The 21346-nt window shown below is 36.6% G+C and overlaps 1 protein-coding gene across 1 annotated transcript in view; it reads left to right on the forward strand.

Moving 5' to 3' along the window:
- The window catches only part of RIT2 (Ras like without CAAX 2), a 179562-nt gene that overhangs the window by 73257 nt on the left and 84959 nt on the right, over positions 1–21346 (forward strand). The window contains exon 3 of the mRNA XM_021381169.1: positions 2658–2731. Within this exon, the coding sequence (XP_021236844.1) occupies positions 2658–2731 (74 nt within the window). The remainder of the gene's footprint in view (positions 1–2657; positions 2732–21346) is intronic.

Raw genomic sequence — 21346 nt, forward strand, 5'->3', positions numbered from 1 at the left:
AATAGCCCAGGAGATGAACAAATACACAGGGTAGATGGTAAGGCTTGCTCCAACCATTACAAATCTGCTAGGCCATGAGTGTGTGCTATGATCTGTTATCTGGTGTTAGGATATGAACTCACTTCCCTTGATAACTCTGGGCTTTAGGATTTCCTCTTATGTGAACGTCATAAGAAGAGTAGGTGTAAGATCTTGTCTTTTTCTTCATTCAAACACAGATTGAGAATACAACCTGCTAAGCCCAAACTAGCTGAGGATATTTTTAAGTTTCTCTACCTTATTTGTACTATCTTGCTTTTGCACATATGGAGAGAGAATATTACAAATGAAATTCATATCTCCTTCCTGTTTCATCTCTACATTTCTTGGGACAATGGCAAATTCCATGTGTAAAAAGTATGTTCCAAACACAGTTCTCTGTAAGACTGTTTAGCGTCATGTACTTGGTCAAAGTTCAGTAGAATATATTTCAACAACAACAGCAGCAGAACTTAGCATACACGAAAAATGAAAACATGACAGTGATTCTGGCGTATCTTTACAAAGTGTGCTAAAGTCAATAGGTTGAGAAAATGGAATGAATGAAAAAAGCACACTAGATTTCTATGTTCAGTGTTATCTTTATGAAGTATAAATGTCATAATAAACACTTTCTCCAACATTTCACAGTAACAGCTTTATTGATTACAGTGGCATGACATTCAGAGTACACCTGGAGTAGCTCAGCAGGGTATTGGACAGGTTGATGTCTGTCCATTCACCTACTGAAAGATCTGGCATATTGAGAGGCCTGTTGATATTTTACTTACAACTAAATACAGACCCCTGATTCCTTTCCTTATTAATTCTCTCAATTCTATAATCATTTTCATCCAAGCTGAATTTAGGTATGCAAATGCCTCTTTGTAGTATTTGCTTTGGAGTGACTGCATTAAAACTCACATTGGTCTAAATGAAGAGAGAAACAGGAGCACAGTATTTTGGCTTTAGATTAGCCAGCTATGGAGCAAAGACTGCAAGCTAAATTTATGTGAGTCATATGTTAATTACTTAATGATGAATGCAATGCAGATGGACACCCACCTGCACAGAAATATAATTTTTATGTTATTCATATTATTTTTATTAAGTGAAAATCATGTTTTATAATACATATTTTCATGTATACATAATTTTTAGTTAAAAGAAAAATATAAATTACCTCATGCATCCTTGTTGTGCCATAATAGATTAAATAACCTAAGCAATGTAATTCAATCCATATGGCTCCTCTTTGATATTAAAGTTCTTATTCAGCAACACCTATAAAGAGATCTATTGACTGAGACACATGCTGGTTGGAGTGCTTTGGCTTTCTCAGCAAGACAGTGTATCATGCATTTAATTAAACCTCTGGGTCATCATAATATCAGTGGGATGATCGGTGGTATTTGTTTAAGGCAATACATGTTCCTAAGTAATTTGCTGAACTGAGGCCTAAATGAAGCAAGAGATTCATGGAAATTACTGTATGTGATTATGTCATTAAAGATAGCCTGTCATTGACAATGCAGGAGAGAACCAAGGTAATGACATCCATAATGCTTCATATTTTAACATTTTTTTTTCGTTGTGTAGATACAGACCAGGTTTTTGCATGCTTTTATAAAGTGTCGTATAATACAAGAAAAGCACGGCACAAATTTGAATGTCTTGAGAATTCCTGCTACCTGCTGATTAATCCCATTGGGAGCCTGATCTTCAGAGGTCTCTGTCAGATAGGGCTTGCAGAATTGAGCCATTGGGCATGGTCAGTCATACATTCATACTGATTAATGGCACTTCTCAAATGCATTAAATCTACTTGTCTAGTCTTCACGCCTTAGTACACAGACAAAGCGTAACAAGTTGCCAAAACCACTCAGATTGCTACGCATTATTGTTTAATTAGACAGCATAGATAATTTCTGAGACTATTTCAAGTACAAACATGGCCTGATTGCTAAGCTGTGTTTAACCTTAGGAGGGAAACACAAATATTGAGAGTAGAATGAAATTGAAATGTGAGGAAAATAGTTTATGCAAATAGCAGGTCTCCTGTTTTGTTTTTCTCTTTCCAAATTTATCTTGACAAAAGCATGAGCTTTGTCAACAAGCATAATTTTTCCCTTTCAAGAAATGCAGAGTGTGAAGACACTGACTAAAGAATATATTTTTAAAAATTCATTTTTTTTTGTCAGAGATGTGCATATGTGGTCTAATTAATTGCTCTAACAAATCTGATCCAGAAGTCCCCGTCAGCCACAGGGAGACTTTCTCAGTAATTTATACAATGTTTTTCTTGAAACTATTTGCTGGAAAGGCTCTGTGGGAAGCTGGTGCCTAGCACCAGAATAGAGACCCTGAATATTGGTGATTCAAGCAACAGTGTGGTCTGAATCATCCTTTCAAATCCAGGTAAATTTACTATTACATTATTTTTAGTAGTGCAACAGAAAAGATTAGGGTATTCCCTAATGTTTTACAGTGTTTTAAGACTTTGGAAAGGATATTAGTTACTGAAAAGAAAGTAAAGTTAGTTCACACAGGAGAGCTTTTGGAAAGTCTACTCCAGGTTAGCAAAGCTATTTTTTTGCCTTTCTCTGAGCCATTCCTATGTGTTGTATTGTGTTTTTCAGAGGATGCCTATAAAACTCAAGTCCGAATTGATGATGAACCAGCCTATTTGGACATTCTAGACACTGCTGGACAGGTGAGTAGTTTTCCAGTGTAAACTGTTCTATCTGAGATAACAGACAAAGGATTTAACCTTAGATATGTGGGTCACAGAGTGAGAAACAAGCTCCCTTATTTAAACATAAAGGGAGCAGTCATTGAATAACATTGAGGAGTTATCAAAGGAGATTATACTGCTTCTGTGATATAGTATAATTTCAAAATCTGACAAGAAAATACAGAAAAAATAAACCATTAAGCTTTTTCTTTCTTTTTCTCATGTACACAGAAATATCTGTCACAGCTCTGGGATGAATAAATGGAACTGTTAATTTGTCTTTTCTACTTTTCATCACTGCTTTTTCTATGCACTGCAGGAATCTACTGATGTACTGGTAGATCAAGTATTTTTACCATTCTTCTTTTTCCCATATTAAGTTTAAACATGAAATGTTCATCTGGAGGAAAAAAAAATACTGCTCAAGTAATGCGCAGTGTACATATAGTGTGTATATGTGTGTGTGAACATAAGTTAAGGAATTACATTTTTCACGTTCACTAAGGTAAAAGAGGGGTTCCAAGAAATAATTTTTTCTTTATCCTTACTCATTTAATCTCCTTTCCATCTCAAAACTTTATTATTGTTTAATCAAAATGTTGCAGCTGTTTGATCTTTTCCTGAGGTATGTGTCAGGTGCTGTTTGAAGGTTTTGATAGTTTCATGAGCTTTCATAGCATAAGAGCATCTTTTACAGGAATGAGTCAGTCAACAAGGACAGTAAATCCTTAAAAAAGTGATTTGAGAAGCCTGAAAACCTTGATCATGTCTTCCCAAACATCTGAATGCACCTTTGCTCTTCACTGCAAATGGTAGGAAATGCTGTCTACTGCCAGGAATTAGAACAGCATTAAGTTATATAAGGCTGAAAGTAGTTCAGAAGGATTGTGATGGGAATTTTACATATGAATGAAATATAGGCCAATTTCAAGGTAAAATCGACCCACTTCCAGGGATCAAAAAATGCCCTGAATTATTCTTCCTTGACCTCAGATGTTACAGTCCTACCAGTTAACCAGTGATTTGCTGCTGAGTCTCCAGTAGAAGTGTTTGAGTTTTGAGAAAAGTCAAGCTAGATTTCAAGGCAAGTCTCCAAAGCTGTGTATTTAATTGACCTACAATTTATTATTAAACCAGGCTCAAGAACTTTTCCATGCATTATTATCCGAGCATAAATTGAGAAATTATTTGAATGAGGGGACATTGGAGCATCATAATTGTTAACAATATGATTGAAAATATCAGTACTTTTGATGGAGAAAGGGGACCAACATCTTTTCTCATTCAGGATGTCTGAGACTTGTAACACCAGTCCTGTATTGTCATTAGTATGCAATTACTAGGTGAATTACATCTCCAGCTGTTTAGTACTGTAAAGATTTCTGTGTTAGAGATGTCCTGTGTTAGCCTTTAAAATATTTTGCTATCTATGTCTACATCATTCTACACCCAACTTAAATTCATTCTGATGTTGTAGAGTCAAAATACTGAAAAGTAGATTACTTCCTTACCCAGAGGTGACGAGGAGCCATGAATTAGAGTTTACATATCCAACGTTTTTCTAATGGAAAGAGGAGCAAAATAACATACAAACTTTCCTCTGCATAGGTATGTTCCCAGTTTTCTGGGAATTTGTTTGTTTTCCCCTCCCCAAAAAAGACAGGCTGAGAGATCTGGGCTTGTTCAGCAAGGAGAAGAGAAAGCTCCAAGGAGACCTTATTGCAGCCTTCCTATATTTAAAAGGGGATCATAAAAAGGAGTGGAATCAACTTTTTACAAGGGTAGATAGTGATAGGACAAGGGGGAATGGTTTTAAGATCGAGGGGAGATTTAGATTGGATGTCAGGGGGAAGTTCTTTACAGAGAGAGTGGTGAGGTGCTGGAACAGGCTGCCCAGAGAGGCTGTGGATGCTCCTTCCCTGGAGGTGTTCAAGGCCAGGTTGGTTGGGGCCCTGGGCTACTTGGTCTAGTACCAGATCTGGAGGTTGGTGGCCCTGCCTGTGGCAGGGGGTTTGGAACTTGGTAATCGTTGGGGTTCCTTCCAACTGAAGCCATTCTATGATTCTATGATTCCCTGTGGGGACCCAGAGAGAATGCAGGAGTTAATCTCTACAGGCCACAGAAGGAGCAGAAGGTAGAGTACTCCTTGCACTGTGCTCAAAATCATAGACTTGTGCAGAGGTGAGCTACCTAATCTCAAATTTGCATCTGTAATGAAAATATCATTTGTGTAAAGGGAAGAAACCAGCTAAAATTCAAAGCAAAGAAAGGGTAGTGAATGAACCAAATACATATAACTTGCTTTTCTGCTGAGCTAGTGAGTAACTTGTAAAAGTCAAGAGGAATAATCATGTTGATTTTTTTCCATTTCTTTCTGTTACTATTCAGGAAAAAATAATCCAAATTTGTTTATCTTCCTTCCTAACTGTCCTACAAAACTAAATTCTCTAATTTTTTTTCTTTGTTTGTTTAAAGTATTTTTAAATATTTCTGTTGGCTTTCTTTAAAATGAAATATACATACATACACATATATAGGTTGCAAATCTTCAAGTATTCTGGAAGATTTTCTTAAATTTAGGCAAAAGGAAAAAAATGTCCCTGTATGCTTTGATTTTTATGTACAATTCTTCTCTCATTTTCTTGATCATATAAAAAAATTATGAATTATATCAAAAGTGATAGCAGTAAAGTAAAAAAAAAAAATTGAATAATGTAAAAAAATGTAAAAAAAAGTGTAAAGAAAGTGGTTGGGAATTATAGAGAAAGGCTGTAAAGTTTTTATTTATTTATTTTTTCCAAAGAAGGACACTAATTTCCATACTAGAGGCCCAGAGCATGTAATGACCAAATAATGGAGTATGGTATAGTGATTTTGGAGATTCTGGAGCAAGAAGAATCCTGTGAAAGAAGAACCAGACTCTATCATTCTACCAGCTCGGGACTTTGTACAGTCTGACATAGGTATTCTACTTCAAGATCCAAGTTGAAGTGATACCATTACATCTCTGCTGTATGTTTCCCTATTTTTCCAGCTCAAATTGTAATCACTGAAGCATACCTCAGTGTTACCTTTGCTAGGAAGCTCTTCCTACTTTTCCAGGCCCTTATTTTTTAGAAGGTATCCACCCTAAGTATCCTGGATTTAGCTGCTGGCTTTGATGTGGTTGCCTCTCTATTTCAATCCAGAATAAATCAAGGCTTAATACAATCTTGTTGAAGTCAACAGCGAACATAGCCTCTTTTCTCATAGAGGGCTTAATTGTTACTCTTGCAGAAATTCAAGCTGAAACCTTCCTGCATCTTCAGTGACTTAGGGTAGAAATCCAAAGCACCAGCTACACTGATGATGGTGTGCTCTGATAGCATTATGCTGGGTCTCAGGGACCAGCAAAGACCAGTACTGTATGTTGTACATTACGTAGTGAAAGTCTCATTTCTCTCTGAGTGTCCTTGCAGTCACAGATATTTCATTATCAACTTTGAATCATGATGTTAATCACTTCAGAACATCAAGAAGCTAAATCTGTAATTCTTTCCTATTTGAGAAACACAAGAAATTGGTAGAAAAAAATGTTTGACATTGGTATACATGGATGTTCTAGAGAATGTTGTTTCATATAACGTGCTTCTCCTTTCCTTGAAATACATAAGCAGTAACTGCAGGTGTACATATATATGTATATATTCAACAATGACCAAATACTGTGATTTGTTAATAATTAATATTGTACTTTTATTGACAAGTCTAGATATAAAAAATTGGATACAATCAGATTTTATGTCTGAAACCAGATAAAAATATCAGATATTTTAAATGATAGATAGAGGTGCTCTGGCAATGAAAATGTGTATAATGTTTCAGAAATATATTTCTAGTTCTCAGTATTCTGAAGTTAAAAAAACGATCAAAATAACACCAAAAAACAGGAATAAGCTGTTAGTATTGCTTTTTTTTAGTTAATTATCTTCTTATTTGCATAAATGCACAAAGCATTAAATATGGTGGATTTGTGTTCACAGGAAACATACTGATGTTCCGTGAATTCTGGGTATCTGATTTTCCACAGAAGATACAGTAAGAAGCATTTCCTAAGCGCAGTTAGGGCTGGTGTAGGTAGTTCTGCTTCACTGAACTCCCTATCCCTGCTTCTCACTGCCTGCTACGCCTGCCAGTAGGGTTACCTGGCTTTGCTCACAGCAATCAACTTCAGACAGAATAAGGTTAAGTTTACCCCAGAGAACACCAAGAGCAGGTATTATTAATGTACCTGCACATAACCAAATTGTCACAAACAGCACTTACTTCAGAAGTCCCCATTATAAAGCTTGAGTAATTGCTGTGCAGCAAGAAAGAAAGTAACAAAAAAATGATGTTTTTGTATTTTTTCTGTGGCATATTTACATCTAAAAGTGATATGTCCTTAGCCTCACCTTTTCTGTTCAAAAAAAGTATCAGCGATGCCTTTGGTTCCTCTTTAATCAGAATTTATTACCAAAATTTTTTTCCAAATTATTATTATATTATTCCAAATTATTATTATATTATTACCAATTTTTTTTCTTTTGGCATCCACATTTCAATTAAAACAAAAACAGAAAGCAAATAAGCAACAACATCACAATAAAACAGTAAATGTGAGATTGAGCTCTAGGAAGAATTTTAGTTAGTTAGTTTATAAACCTCTAGTCTAGTCACAGTTGGCATGTGGAATAAATAGAAAAACTAAAAGAAATCTGCACACGCGAACTATAATCTATTAAAATAGATTGAACTAATTCAGCCTTGTCCATAGGACAATTCTTGAGGCTTCTCTTTCTTATTTTGTGTGTCATAAACTTCATCTGCCTTTACACACATTAGATTTAGTCTGGAGGGAATGCTTGGATTTCCAGAAAACCTATGGCTGCGAAGGAAAGGACATTTAAACATCAAATCCTTTTTTCATTTCCCTTCACAACTGCTATCAGCCTGACAACCCCTAACTGCCTCAGTCATGCAGAAGGAGCCTCCAGAAGGATTTAAAAATACTGTTCACTCATTTTTATGCTTTCTCATTCTCTTCTAAATATATATATGTATTGCTACTCTTGGAGTCCAGTGTGAGTTCCTCCTCCCAGAACATACACAGCAGTTGTCCCTTCTGCTGTATTTACACACTGGCAACTGACACAGCTTTTCTCCTGTAAGCACATTATCTAGTCCCCATGTTCAGACTTCATGCCTAACTTTAAAATTCCTTTCACTGAAAATCAGTCTAAAATGATCGTGGCTCTGGGCAGCCTGGTCTAGTGGTTGGCAACCCTGCACTCAGCAGGGGGGTTGAAACTCGATGACCTTTGAGGTCCTTTTCAACCTAGGCCATTCTATGATTCTATGATGATTCTATGATCCTATGTGTAAAAGCCAAACTTGTTTTCAGATACAAAAGAGAGAAATATGCAGAAAAAAATGGCTTTCTGCACCTGACAGGGAGACGATACATGGGAAGATTATTGCACCGATTTTTGCTTGTTAAAATGTGAGCCTTTCATGATAAACTTAGTGCACCAGTATATTTCCCAAGTGTGACTCAGAGACTTGAAAAATTGGCCTTAAAATTTGATGGCATGCCATTTCAGGGAGATTTTCCATTGTCTGGAGCTGTGTGCACATGAATTCATTTTCATGCAGACACTTTTCAACCTGACAACAGCAGTGTGCTCTGTAGTGAAATCCATCTCTCAAATCGCTAGCAAATCACAGGACATGTTTATCCTGCCAGGCTCCAAGACTGTGATTTTTACCCCTGCTTCAGGCTTTGAAGAGGAACCGTATTAGTCCCAAGAGCCCTTCAGATAAACACACTTTCTCAGACTAAACACAGTAGTCCAATGACTCACTCAAGCTGTTATCTGAGATACTTCTACTTATTATCTAAACACGCTGCTCTTTAATCCCGAATCAATGGAAGTCAAATTTCAAACTACACCACTACAGCTTATCTCAAGAAAATGTAAAATGCTCTTTTTTTTTTTTTTTTGGCAGTAATTATATTTTAATGAGCCTTTTCAGTGTGTTATTTTGAGAGGAAAATAATTTTATTGCTCTTTTTTTTTTCTAGAAATAGAGTAAGGGAGCAAAATCAATTTTATTTTTAATACATAATTGTAGTGAACTAACTAACAACCATTACCATAGTGTATTAGGTGAAGAACATTAATTTTATTTTCAAGTGTTTTCATTTCACAGGCTGATGATGACATATTCAGGGTGTCAAACCATATCAACTGAAAGCTGGTGGGTTTCTTAAGCTGCTTTTTTTTTTTTAGGGAGAACTAAAATTTCTCTCATGACCAAGTCATTTGTTTTGGTAATGGACAGATTTGGGAGAAGCATTTAGCACAGATAGAGAGTGAAAAATATACATTCAAGTATGTTGCAGTGGGTGGACATTTAAGGTGAGCATCGGGGTTTAATGAGTCTAGTAATAAAAACTTCCTGTCCTTCACTACCTCTCCTCTTTGAAGTTGTGGAAGTTGTTCCATGTTACAGGTGAAGGAATAGTTTCTATTGTTCACTTTTCCTTTTCAATAAATTCCTCTTTTTCTTAAAAGACTATCTCTCTCTGTTCTTTGTTGTTCTTTAGCCAGTAACTTCTTTTGTGAAAATAAATAGTAATTATATTTTATCATGTTCATGTTATAGCTTTTTTTTTTTAACAAAATAAGAGCATTTAAAAGAAGAAAATATGCTTTTACAAACTCCATTAAAAGTAGCAAAGTTCTACATTGTTCTTTCCAGATCTTTTCTTGCAGTATTTTCTGATTTTTGTTGTATTCTATTGTCTACTTTCATGGAAAATAACTATTTAAGCACATCTTATATAATTAAACTTAATCCAGGCTATTCACAAAATGTTATGCAAATTTGCCTTTTCTTCTAACATTATACCTTTTCTTGCTACTATTGAATGGCATTGGAACCCCTTGGAAGTTACTTCTCTCAGACTTTGTGTGTGTGTGTGTTCTGAATTCTTTTCAGAAATGCAACTGTCCTAGATAATCTAGTTAGGAATTCCAGAGGTTTGCCTATCAAAAATCATTTGTTCTGAAGTAGCTTTACACAGAACAGTGATTGCTGTGGACAGAAACCTCTTTTCTGTCTGTACCAATTTTCACAAAATTCACATTAATAATGTATTTTCATTACTGAAACTCTGGCTTGTATGCTAAGAAAACAAGACTGTGTAACAGCACTACCCACTGCCATTTGACCTGGAAATAATAAATGATCAAGAAATAGACCTCTTGCAGAGCAGGCTCCTCAGAGCCTTGGCTGTCAAGGCTCAGAAACCATGGGATGTCCCAGAAAACCCTAATTTAATAGTGCTCTTCTGTATCTGCTGGATATTCCACCAGTACATTGAATACACATTAGTAGACCAGGTAAGAAGACCAGTTCTTACCTAAATCATCCAAGTATTCAAATTACAAACTGTATGAGATGTCTGTCCATAACTCCTTAAAAAAAAATATAGACAACAGCTTGAACTGACAGAGAATTGGTCCCACTGAATTTTCTCACACATTCATTAAAAACATTTTTTTTTTTTTTCTGAAAAGAAGCACCCCTTCCCTCCAAAGTCTTTTTTCATATCAAGTGTATGAGATATGAGTTCTTGGGCACCCAAGGAAGGAACTAGCTATTCTCCCTTTGCACCCTTACTGAAACCAGTGCTTGACACAGCAGATAGCTAATCTTTTCTGGACTCTCTTGGTAGAATATTTAAAACTACTACTCTCTGGCACTACACCTGGTGGAAGGTACTTGCGTACACCTTTGCCCTGTCTGTTAGAAACACTGCCAGTGCCTTCTACGTGTCTTTCAGATAGAGTTCTATATATTAGGAAAGAGAGTAAAAGAAGCCCAATTCTGAGTTTCCTTTCAATGTAACTACACTGGAGGCTTCTTTGAGAACAAGCTTGCATATAATACACAAAATTTCCCCCTTACTGAATCCAAAGTACATTGCATTCTGTGCAGTGTCTTAATCTGTTCTAATGTTTTCCCAGAAGTTCCCAGAAGCGCCACCACTACCTGTCCTCTGGTCATGTGCTATCACAGCATTTTCTTCCTTCATTAAGTCATGCATGTGTATGTTTTGCCCCTTTCTGTCATCCCTACTTAACACATTTCATCTCCAATAGGAGCTGAAGCCCTGTCCTAGGACTGGAACAGCATCTGTAGACACTGAGAACTACAGGTTATCCTCCTTCTATATTATAGCTCCGTCTCTTCAGGGATGGGATTATAGGGTGAAAGTGGGCTTACTATCATTTGAAAATATCTGGAAACATATTATATCTGCTATTTGTCTCCCACTTCCTAAACAGAGCGACTACACTTAGTTGTTGCTATTTTGGCTTTCCACATCCTACTTGCTCTTTCGCAGAACTGTTCCATACTGCATTTCATGGAATTATGTCTTCAAGATGACATTTATCTTCCAGGTAATGTTTTAGTGGCAGGTGCTAACTGAGAGGCTACCACGGAAATTTCAAAGAGCTATGCTATGCCGTGGTGTGGATACCACACAGGTGTTGATATGTGTTCTGCTAGTTCCCAAATTACTCTTATCTAACTTCAGCTATTCACAAAGTAGACTTCTATATGTGAACTAGTCATTCAGATTATTCTTACAGTTTCTGAAAAGAAATAGTTTTGCTGGCATAGTTCCGCTCAGTCTCAGATTAATGTTTAAAATAATTTAGTCACCTTTCTGGGTTTTGTTTTTTTTTTCATTGATGATGAGCAAAGTTGAGGCAGCTGATTAAAGTACAGGCATCTAAATAGTAAACATGTGAAGTGTGATGAAATGCTTTTAGTTTCCTCGTATCGAGGCAAGAGCACCTCACTGCAGGACAGCTACAGTGTGCTTACCTTAGAGACATTTTGTAAGCTGCTCACAGTCGAGGTGACACATTCCTCCTCTTTCATCTAAGGCTCTGTTCCCACAAGCCCCCAGAAGGTCACAGAAAGCAGTTCTGCATGACTGTGTGGATGCCAATCCAGTGACTATCCCTGTGTGTTTAATGCTACCTAGTCATCTCAGCTGCATCAGAATCCCTAGTTCAAATGTAAAGGAAAAAGAATGGTGAAAGAAATCTGTAAGCTGCAGGAACATGACAGCTCAAACCTTTTGAATCACAGTCATACTAAATATTGTAAACAACACTAGAGGAGTGCAGCTGTGCCATAACTATTTTGCATTCTTCTTGGTAATAATGAATGTCAGCCCTGGGAACCACATTCCTCAGGTAAATATTGTGCAAGGTTTCAGTGGCAGAACGAACCCATAATTGATTATGTATTACAAAAAAATCTTTAAAAAAAGCTGCCTGTAAGCTTTTTTTTGCCTTTTTTTTTTTTACCTCTTCAGATTCCTAATTCAGAATTTATGTAGGTGACCATTAGGGCACAAGGGAAGGGAGAGAAATATCGATGTTATGAAATTTTTAGGGGAATTAATCTTGTTATGGAAGTTATTTTGAGTTAAGATATATGCAAGACAATATAATTTGCAGTCATTTAATGCAGTGATGGGATATCTGATTCTGTTGCCTCCTGCTTCACTTCTGCAGGGCTGCATAAGACTCAGTGGGGAAGATGGCAACTCTACAGTCCCCATTTAGGCTGGCAGGTTGTTTCTTGTATCCCTGGCTAGTCCTTGTTTGAAGCTGCAATCATTACCTATTCACTAGAGGCTGGTTCACTACAGGCTTCACTAGTGGGCTGTTGCCTTTTTTTATTTTCCATTGTTGTTTACTAAAATGTAATTACTGTGCTATTAATTTTTTTTTTTTTGCTTTACCATTTATGATGTTTTTGTGATAAAAGGTGAAAATTGCCTTTATTCTTTCTTGCATACCAATGAGGAAGGAGGGAAAATCTTATAAACTAAATGCAGCTGGGGGTTTTAGAGATAGTTAACAGTGAAGATTGCTTCAGTGCATGCATTTAAGAGAAAATTACTAAGATGTTTATCCTTAAGAGAAATCATTAGCATTAAGATGAAAGAAAAAGACAGTTCTTTGAATTGGGAAGTGTAACACCGAGGCATTCTTGCTGGCATTGTCAAGAACTGATATGGTGATTTTATCCATATTTTGGGGTGAATGAAAAAATAGATAACATCTCTGAGGTAACAGACTACATATTTTCATTACTGTATTTAGAAGATTAAGATTAATAAAGTTAGCAAAAGCATAGTTGCAGAAAACTGGTGAATATATCATTACCTGAGAGCAAGAGGGCAATTAGAGTGGGAACATCAGTTCAAAGAAGCTGCTTCTGGAAGGAGTGCCTGAGCGTCATCACAGATTATTTAGTAGTTCCTCAGTGAGAAAATAAGGTCAAGATATGGTGCTATTTCTTAAAGCCCTGAGTTATTTTATCAGAATGTTGTTCTCTTTTATTTTTATTTTTATTTTTATTTTTATTTTTATTTTTATTTTTATTTTTTTTTATTTTTTTTCCACCTGGCTGACATGATTCAGTCTTACTTTGTAAACCAACCATGATACAGGACAGTAATGAATACAGAAGAGTAAGTGAATATAAAATGTTCTCCTGTTAGCTAGTGGGCGATGCTCCCTGTCATTCATTCCACCTAGCTGAGCTCATCTCCTCAGTTTCTAGTGTGCACACTGACTCTCAGAAAACCCTCAAAAATGTCAGCAAAGAAGTAATACAAGTATTTGTTGCAAAACCTGAAAATCGGCCTTGTATCTTCCAACAAAGATCACCTATCTTCTGAAGAAACAGGAATAATATTCTTCTTCTTCCTGTTTCACTCTCCAGGTAAATTAATTAACTTAAACAAGAGGAGAAGTGACTTGATAAATAGACAGCAGCAGCACTAAGGTTGATGTTGTTGCTGTTGGTTGTCTTCTATATTATGGATTAATTTCAGTATCTATCTCAGCTTTTTACTTGGCTGTTCCCAGAATTAAGAAAAAGTTATTGATTTTGTACAATATAGAGTTCATAATATTATCTTGGAAAGCTGTCATATTAAGTTCAGAAAGACATTATTCTGCAAGGAACATAAACTACATCTTTTATGTTATTTTCATAGTATATCCTTTGTCTGTTATGTGCATTTTGTTCCCAGTACAAATTCACAGAAAGGAAAAGAAATTGCTAAGAGAAGCACGGATTCCTTCCTGTAATTGTGAGGCATGAGATACTGGCTGATCATTAATCAAGGGACTGATTATAATAGTAATCCACTTCCACTGCAAGCTTATGGTCTATTTCTTGTTTATACTAATCCCATTTTTTAACTGCTCCAGGATCATTACTAGAACAGGCAAAAGAGTCATGAGAGAGTCTGATATCCAACCAGAACAGTGCAGAGATTGATGTAGAGATGAATCCTGTTCTCCAGTATTTAAGCCAGGGCTCCTACATTTTTTTTTCATCTGGATCTGAACTGTTATTCAGCTCCCTTCCTTCCTCCTAGTGATGTGTGGCAGATGGTTTGGGCTGGCATAAATGGCTAAGTACCACCTGCTGTAAACTTCTTTCTGTATCTTTTGCTGTGCCACTCTCTTGTTGTTATTGTTCACAAAGGATGACTGGAAAAGGGGAAACGAGAAAAGGAAGTGGACGTATGCTGATATCAGTCAGTGATTTTTTTTCTGTTTTGTCATCACTAGTAACCTATATTGAGTGCATGCTGGAATTGTTCAAATAAATGCAGAATGTCTGAAACTTTGACATCTGTGATAGAAACAGCATACCTGTCTATTATCTTCTAATGCATCTTAAATGTATTTTATCCCATGCTGAGGGATAGTATTTCCTACTCCTGAGTGCTGCGAAGGGAAAAATCATCCATTTGAGTTACGCACTAGATGTTACTCACTCCTGACCTTTCAGTCTGCACAGGAAATACCAGTCTTGAAGAAACTAAGTAAAAACTTCAAAATGAACAAAAAGAGAAGCTTCATCATCCCAATGCATGAATGATGTGATTAAGTGGGAACTGTGGCTGGCAGAGGCTGGCAGAGGTGTTTTGTTTCAGTTAACAATCTACAGTTGAGGTAGTGAGGGAGATAAAAGAGAAACTCATCCATGATCTCTCAGATGTTTTTCTGAGGGTGGAATGAAGTATGCATTGGAGTCTGTCACCTCTCTCTCCTGGCTGTAGTGTCTACCTCTTCAGTAACAGAAACCAGACAAAACAATTCATGTCTGTTGTATCCAAATAAGTAGCAATATTAAGATATAGTGTTTGCTCCCAGCTTCCTATCTGGAAGCTTTCTCCTTAAAAACGAAACTTCTGGAGGTTTCTTGCAGCTTGTATTTAACAAACAAGCTTCTAAAACCTACTCAGTCTTGCATACATAAATAAAATAAATAAAATTGTTAAAAATGTAAAGTAATTATTACAGTACATCTCACTGGAGTACTTCTCTTTGGTTTATCATTTTCAGGAAGTGAAAGAAAAGAAATAATAGAATCACAGGATCATGGAATTGTAGGGGTTGGAAGGGACCTCTGGTGATCATCTAATCCAATCCTTCTGGTAATGCAGGTTCCCTAGAGTAGGTTGTAGGGGACAGAGTCCAAGCAGGTTTTGCATTTCTCCAGGGAAGAGACTCCACAACCTCTCTAGACCACAGGATATCTCTAAGTAGAATCTTGAAGAGGTCAAAATCAGCTCTCTTGAAGTCCAGGGTTTCCATCCTACTTACTGCCCTGTTTCTTCCAAGTATGATTCCAAACTCTACTATCTTACAGTTATTTGCCAATGCTTCACATCACCAACCAATTCTTCTTTGTTGGAAAAATGAATACTTCATTACAAATAGTGCCCAAGGAAGCCAGCTGTGATGTTTGTGTAAGAGAATTTGTTAGAAGAGAGAAAGGGTAGGGCAGCACTTTGGCTTTGAAAAATCATTTACTGGTAAAACTCAATATTTAACCATATTTGCAAAAACTTTTCTGAGTTAAAATAAACTTTTTTTTGTAAATAAATTTCTGAATTAAAAAGTAAATAAATATTTTTATTATAAATAAATATCTATTTCTTTTAAGGCTCATGATCTTTACATTTGACTCTTTCACTTGTTATTTGAAGGATTTATTTTTCCCCACTGAGCTTCCTGTGTCCTTTTTGTTCACTGTATCCTTGTTTGCTCATTGTCATAGATGAACAATATTCTGCCTGCTTTCAAGAGCACCCCCCAACGTTCACTGGCAATGTAAAAGACTTCATAATAAGAATGACCCCTGTGGTATTCAGGGAGACAGCTTTGATTAAGAACATCTGCTAGCAGGTTCCCTGTTCTAACGTCAAGCAGAAGTAAGACAAGATAGAAAAAATGCCATTTCTCAAACTGTGAGGATGGCTTCCTTAGGGAGACCCTGACCTCTTCCAAAGATACAAGCCAATAAGAAGGCTTGTTCCATAAAAGAGGAACAGACTTCAAAATGTGAGGAGTGTGTGTGTAGTTTGAAAAATACAACACCTTTTTTTCTGAGGTGCTGCATCTTTAAGTTTCTAAGCAGTGCAATTCTGAGGAGGATGGGGGAGACCTGAACTTCTAAGGATTCCACTGTGCTTCCTCCTCAAACACATCACACACAATGAAATAGAAGGGACATGTCACAGTGGCCCCCTGCTCACTGTCTCTGTCTTTTTTTTGCTGTTGCTGCTGTTATTTCTTCCCCTCCTCCTTTTTTTCTCTCTTTTTTGTTGTTGTTGCTGCTGAGTCTTTCTATTAGCAATGTTTAACACTAGAATCTCAGATAACTGGCTTCTGTTTTCTGTTGTGCTGGTGTAAAATGATGCTGTGGTGATTCATAACAATTTTCTGAAATCAGTAAAAGTGTTTCTAGTCTAGCATTTTTTCTCCATTGTTGTTCAGGAAAAACATTGACGAAATAGTAAAGAATCCGACATACCTACAGTGATTTTTTTATATATTATTCTGTAGATTATTACAGCCTACAAGGTAGAGTTGTTCTGAGCTGAGCATTGGACAGACCATTAGGTTTAATAGCCAGCAATAAACTAATCCTTCATAAAGATCTTTATATCTAAGAGTAGCCAACTTTGTTGCTTGATGTCTTAATTTCCTTTTCTATAGATGTTACTATACTGATCTCATTTAGAAAGAATTCCAAGCTGTGATGAAAAGAAAAGAAAATATGAATCCTATTTATATTTGCGTGAAAATGTAAAAATTTAAAATCTAATTAAAAATATTGCTTTCTACGAAAAACCTTTCTGTTTCTCATTATGGAAAGTAGGATAAAAGAATACAAATCAGGATAACAGAGAGAAACCAGAAAATAAGATTTCTTATTGCTGTTGTTTTTTCAGTAGGTTGTACTCCTAAGTTCTAATTTAAAAAAAAAATTAAAAAAATCAAGCATTTATAGAAATTCAGCTTGGTGAAGAAAGTATGTGAGATGTGGAAACATGCACAACCTCCCAAAGATGGATATAGAAGTATTTCTTTGACATATTAGGAAGGCCAAAATGTCGATGGAGCTGAAACTTCTAAGATATATGAAAGGCAAACAGATGTGCTTCTACAGGTATTCTACCAACTTTAGGAAGACAAAAAATTAAAATTTGGGGCTGCTGTTGAAAAGAGTGAGTGACCTACTTATGAAGAACAGAGAAAGAAATAACTTAGCTGGGACTTTCTGTATCTGTGTCTTTACTAGTGTGCTCAAACGACTCACAGAAAAGTTTGAGAAAGAGATATATATACAACTCATAAAGTAGGAAGATCAATAAAGTATAAATCAGTTTAGCTGAGTGTATGTCATTTGATACATCAGAATAAGTTGCCTCTGAGCATGTTGAGTGGGATGCTCTGTGTCACTGAGGGTCCATTCTATCATGTTTGAAAAATAACACAAGATGCCCAGTAACTGATAAAAGGCACATACACATAGGAATGACAAAATCAGAATTCATTCCTAACTTTCTTCAACATATGGACTTATCACATCTTATGATGATTAGTATCGTGGTTTTTGTTTTGTTTTGTTTTCTGCTTCCAGTTATAATGGAAAAAGAGAAAAGTTATGCTGCTTTCTTTAATGTTTTAGAAAAATTTTATTTTGTTTCTTTCCAAAAGTGATTCTTGATCATAAGTTTAGCACCTCTCTCTAGCAGGAAGGTGATTTTGTTTAAAAAGATTTCTTATAACATTTTTCAGTTAAGTCTTAGTCATAATAAACAAGAGAACATTATAGACTGACATCAATCTGTAAAGAGCTATAAGCATGATAAAACTTCACTTTAATTCTTAGAATTGATTCTTTTTTGAGGAGGTGTGATTTCCTTCTCTCTTCTAATTGATATTTACTGACCAGGAATTATTACATATTTTTTCTCCTACTGGGTAAAAATGTATCTAGATCTATTCCTGAATATTTTTTTTAAAAGCCATTTCTATAATAGAAAGCAACTGAAGATATTTGTGTGCCAGTTGCAGAGTTTATCTGTTGCTTGTTTTGTAATAGAACTAGGTGAAACATAAAACCAAAATCACTGAAACATATGTAAAACCCTTATGTCTATCTTCATCTATCTATGAACACCCATAAAAACCAGGCAAACTTGGATTTTAATAAGTGTAAGACTTGACTAGTTCAAGACTCTCTTGAACTAAAAATTGAACAGATGTATTTAGACAGAATCACAGAATGGGTTAGGTTGGATGGGAATTTAAAGATCTAGATCCAACCACTCTGCCATGGTTGCCACCTCCAAGATCAGGCTGCAACAGGGCACCTCCAACCAATTCTTGAATGCCTCCAAGGGTTAGGCTTCCACAACTTTGGGCAACTTGTTCCAGTGCCTCACAGCTTTCAGAGTAAAGAATTTCCTCCTAACATTTTATCTAAATCCCCACTGTTTAAGTTTAAAGCTATTCCCCTTTGGACTATCAATATTAGACCATGTAAACTGTTGGTCACCCTCATGCTTGTAAGTTCCTTTCAAGTACTGGAAGGCCACAATGAGGTCTCCCTGGAGCCGTCTCTTCCCCAAGCTAAAATAGCCCAGCTAGGTCAGTTTTTCTTCATAGGAGAGGCGCTCCATCTCTCTGAGCATCTTTATGAACCTCCTCTGGACCCACTCCATTGTCTCCGCATCATTGTCCTCCTGGGGGGGTCCATGCCTGAACACGGTACTCCAGATAGGGCCACATGAGGGCAGAGTAAAGGGGGGCAATCACCTCCTTCTCCATGCTGCCACCTCTCTTTTGATGCAGCCCAGGATAATGTTGGCCTTCACACTGCTGTCTCATGGTTAGCTTTTCATCCACCAGGACACCAAAGTCCTTCTCGGCAAGGCTGCTCCCAGTGAATTCTTCTCCCAGTCTATACACACACCTGGGATTGTCCTGACTTCAGTGCAACACTTGCACTTGGCCTTGAATCTCTCTAGATTCTTGTGGACCCTCTTTTAAATCATGTCCAGATCCTCTAGATGGCATCCTTTCCTTCTGTTTTGTCAGTTGCACCACTCAGCCTGATGCCATCAGCAAACTTGCTGAGCGTTCACTTGATCCCACTGTCTATGTTGTTGATAAAGATGTTGAAAAACTCCTGTTCCAAGATGGATCATCGAGCAGCACCACTCATGACAGGACTCCACCCAGACATAATGCTGTTGGCCACAACCCTCTGGCTGTGACCATCCAGCCAGCTCTTTATCCACCAAACAGTCCATACTTCAAATCCATATGCCTCCAACTTAGAGATGTGGAGAGGGACTATATGAAAAGCCTTCCACAAGTCCAGGCAGACAACATCAGTTGCCCTTCCTTGGTCCACTGATACCGTCACTTCATCACAGAAGGCCACCAGACTGGTGAGCAACAGTCTGCCCTTGGTGAGATGTGGCTGTTCTGTACCTCAGTCTTCTACTTCTCCATTGTTAACAACCTGAATTTTTTTTATTAAAACCTACTTTAATGTTGAATTTCCTGGAAAGAAGGGGAAAAAAAGGAACTAAAACTATAATAAAATTTTTGGAAATTCAAGAAAAATTCTTATTTTTTGTTTAATCTTGGAGTCTTAGACTCTGTAGCGAGTAGCTGTGCCAAGAGCAAATAGTTTTAAAGTGAAAAAACAGCATCAAAACTAAGAAAGGGAATAAATAATTGAATCAACAGAAAACCAAGTGGATGTCCCCAGTCCTGCCAGCGTGCAATAATTAATGCATCTCAGAGTGAATCACTGTAAGCATGACACTAAGGTATTTTGTCTATTTAGTGCATCAGCTGCAATAACATAGTGTAATAAAAAAATGAAAAAGTAAATTTATTCATAAAGTCATGCCTGGATATGAACACCCAGATATGTGTAGGTACAAGTCCAACTCAAGAATAGCAGTGTCTAAAAGATGAATATTTTGTTCCTTTGGAATGATAACGCATTGTAAAAAATCACAAACTCATATTCTTCTACCAGTTAAGGAAAACCATTAAGTATTCCTGGAGTGTGATCCTGACGGTCCTCATGTAGCAGCAAGTCACTTGCAGTGTGTGTAATGTATAGAGGGATATGTGTTCTAACACTTTTTGTGTTGACCATACATAGCTATATATGAGTGTAAAAAAGTTTTAAAAGAATTCATAGAGATGGACCATCTCACTGAGCATCATTATCATCCAGTGTCATAGTAGTTGATTTATGAAAGTTCTTACCCAATTATACAGGGTACCATGGCTAGGATTTAAGTTTCACAACAAAATATCTAGTTTCATATATCTACGTGGGATTTAGAGGCTCTGTCTAGAGGTGTAAATATGCATCTTCCGTAAACTTCAAAACAGATTTAAGAATAAATACAGTTAATAAAAACAAAAACAGTTAATAATTTTATTTATTTATTGTTTATTTATTGCTCAGTTGAAGCAATCTGTTGTCTGTTAATTTTATTGAGTTCCTTTTAATTATCTATATCGAAGCATGGATAGTAGCCTACAGTCGCAGTCACAAAATGCAGGATAATTCTAGAGCCTTGCAGCACAAAACAAACTCCGTATCAGCTTTCCATTGTCTGTCCAGCCCGAATATCAGGATTATGGCCTTGTTCATTCCTACTGTAAAGAAGAGTATTCAACCGAGGGAATAGAATGGTCCTAGATGACTAATATAAAGAGAAGAATATTAGTGGTGGTGATAGAGAGATCTTGTTCTTTAAGTAAAACCAAGGAGCGAGTAAGTGAGGGGGAATATGTCTTTGTGTTTAATCACTGACACTTCCTGTCCACAACTTGGAGATCTGATGTATGGTCTCTAGTTTGGTATTGCTCCATTTATTAATTCATTGGATATCTAATGTGGTTGAAAGACAAAGACCTGGGAGCAGAGACAAAATCTTCTTTCATTGTCTTACCCCCAAAAAAAGAAAATCTGATGGATCCTGTGTTCCTTCCTACTGCTACTCATATCCGCTTTCAAGAGGATGGAGTAGAACATGGCCTAATATGCTCTGCATTAGAGCTTGGTAGTTAACAAACTCTCTTGGGATGCCAGTGTTTATGTTTCAGACATTTTGAAATTCTGAGT

Source organism: Numida meleagris, chromosome Z, assembly GCF_002078875.1.
Source record: "Numida meleagris isolate 19003 breed g44 Domestic line chromosome Z, NumMel1.0, whole genome shotgun sequence".
NCBI lineage: Eukaryota > Metazoa > Chordata > Aves > Galliformes > Numididae > Numida > Numida meleagris.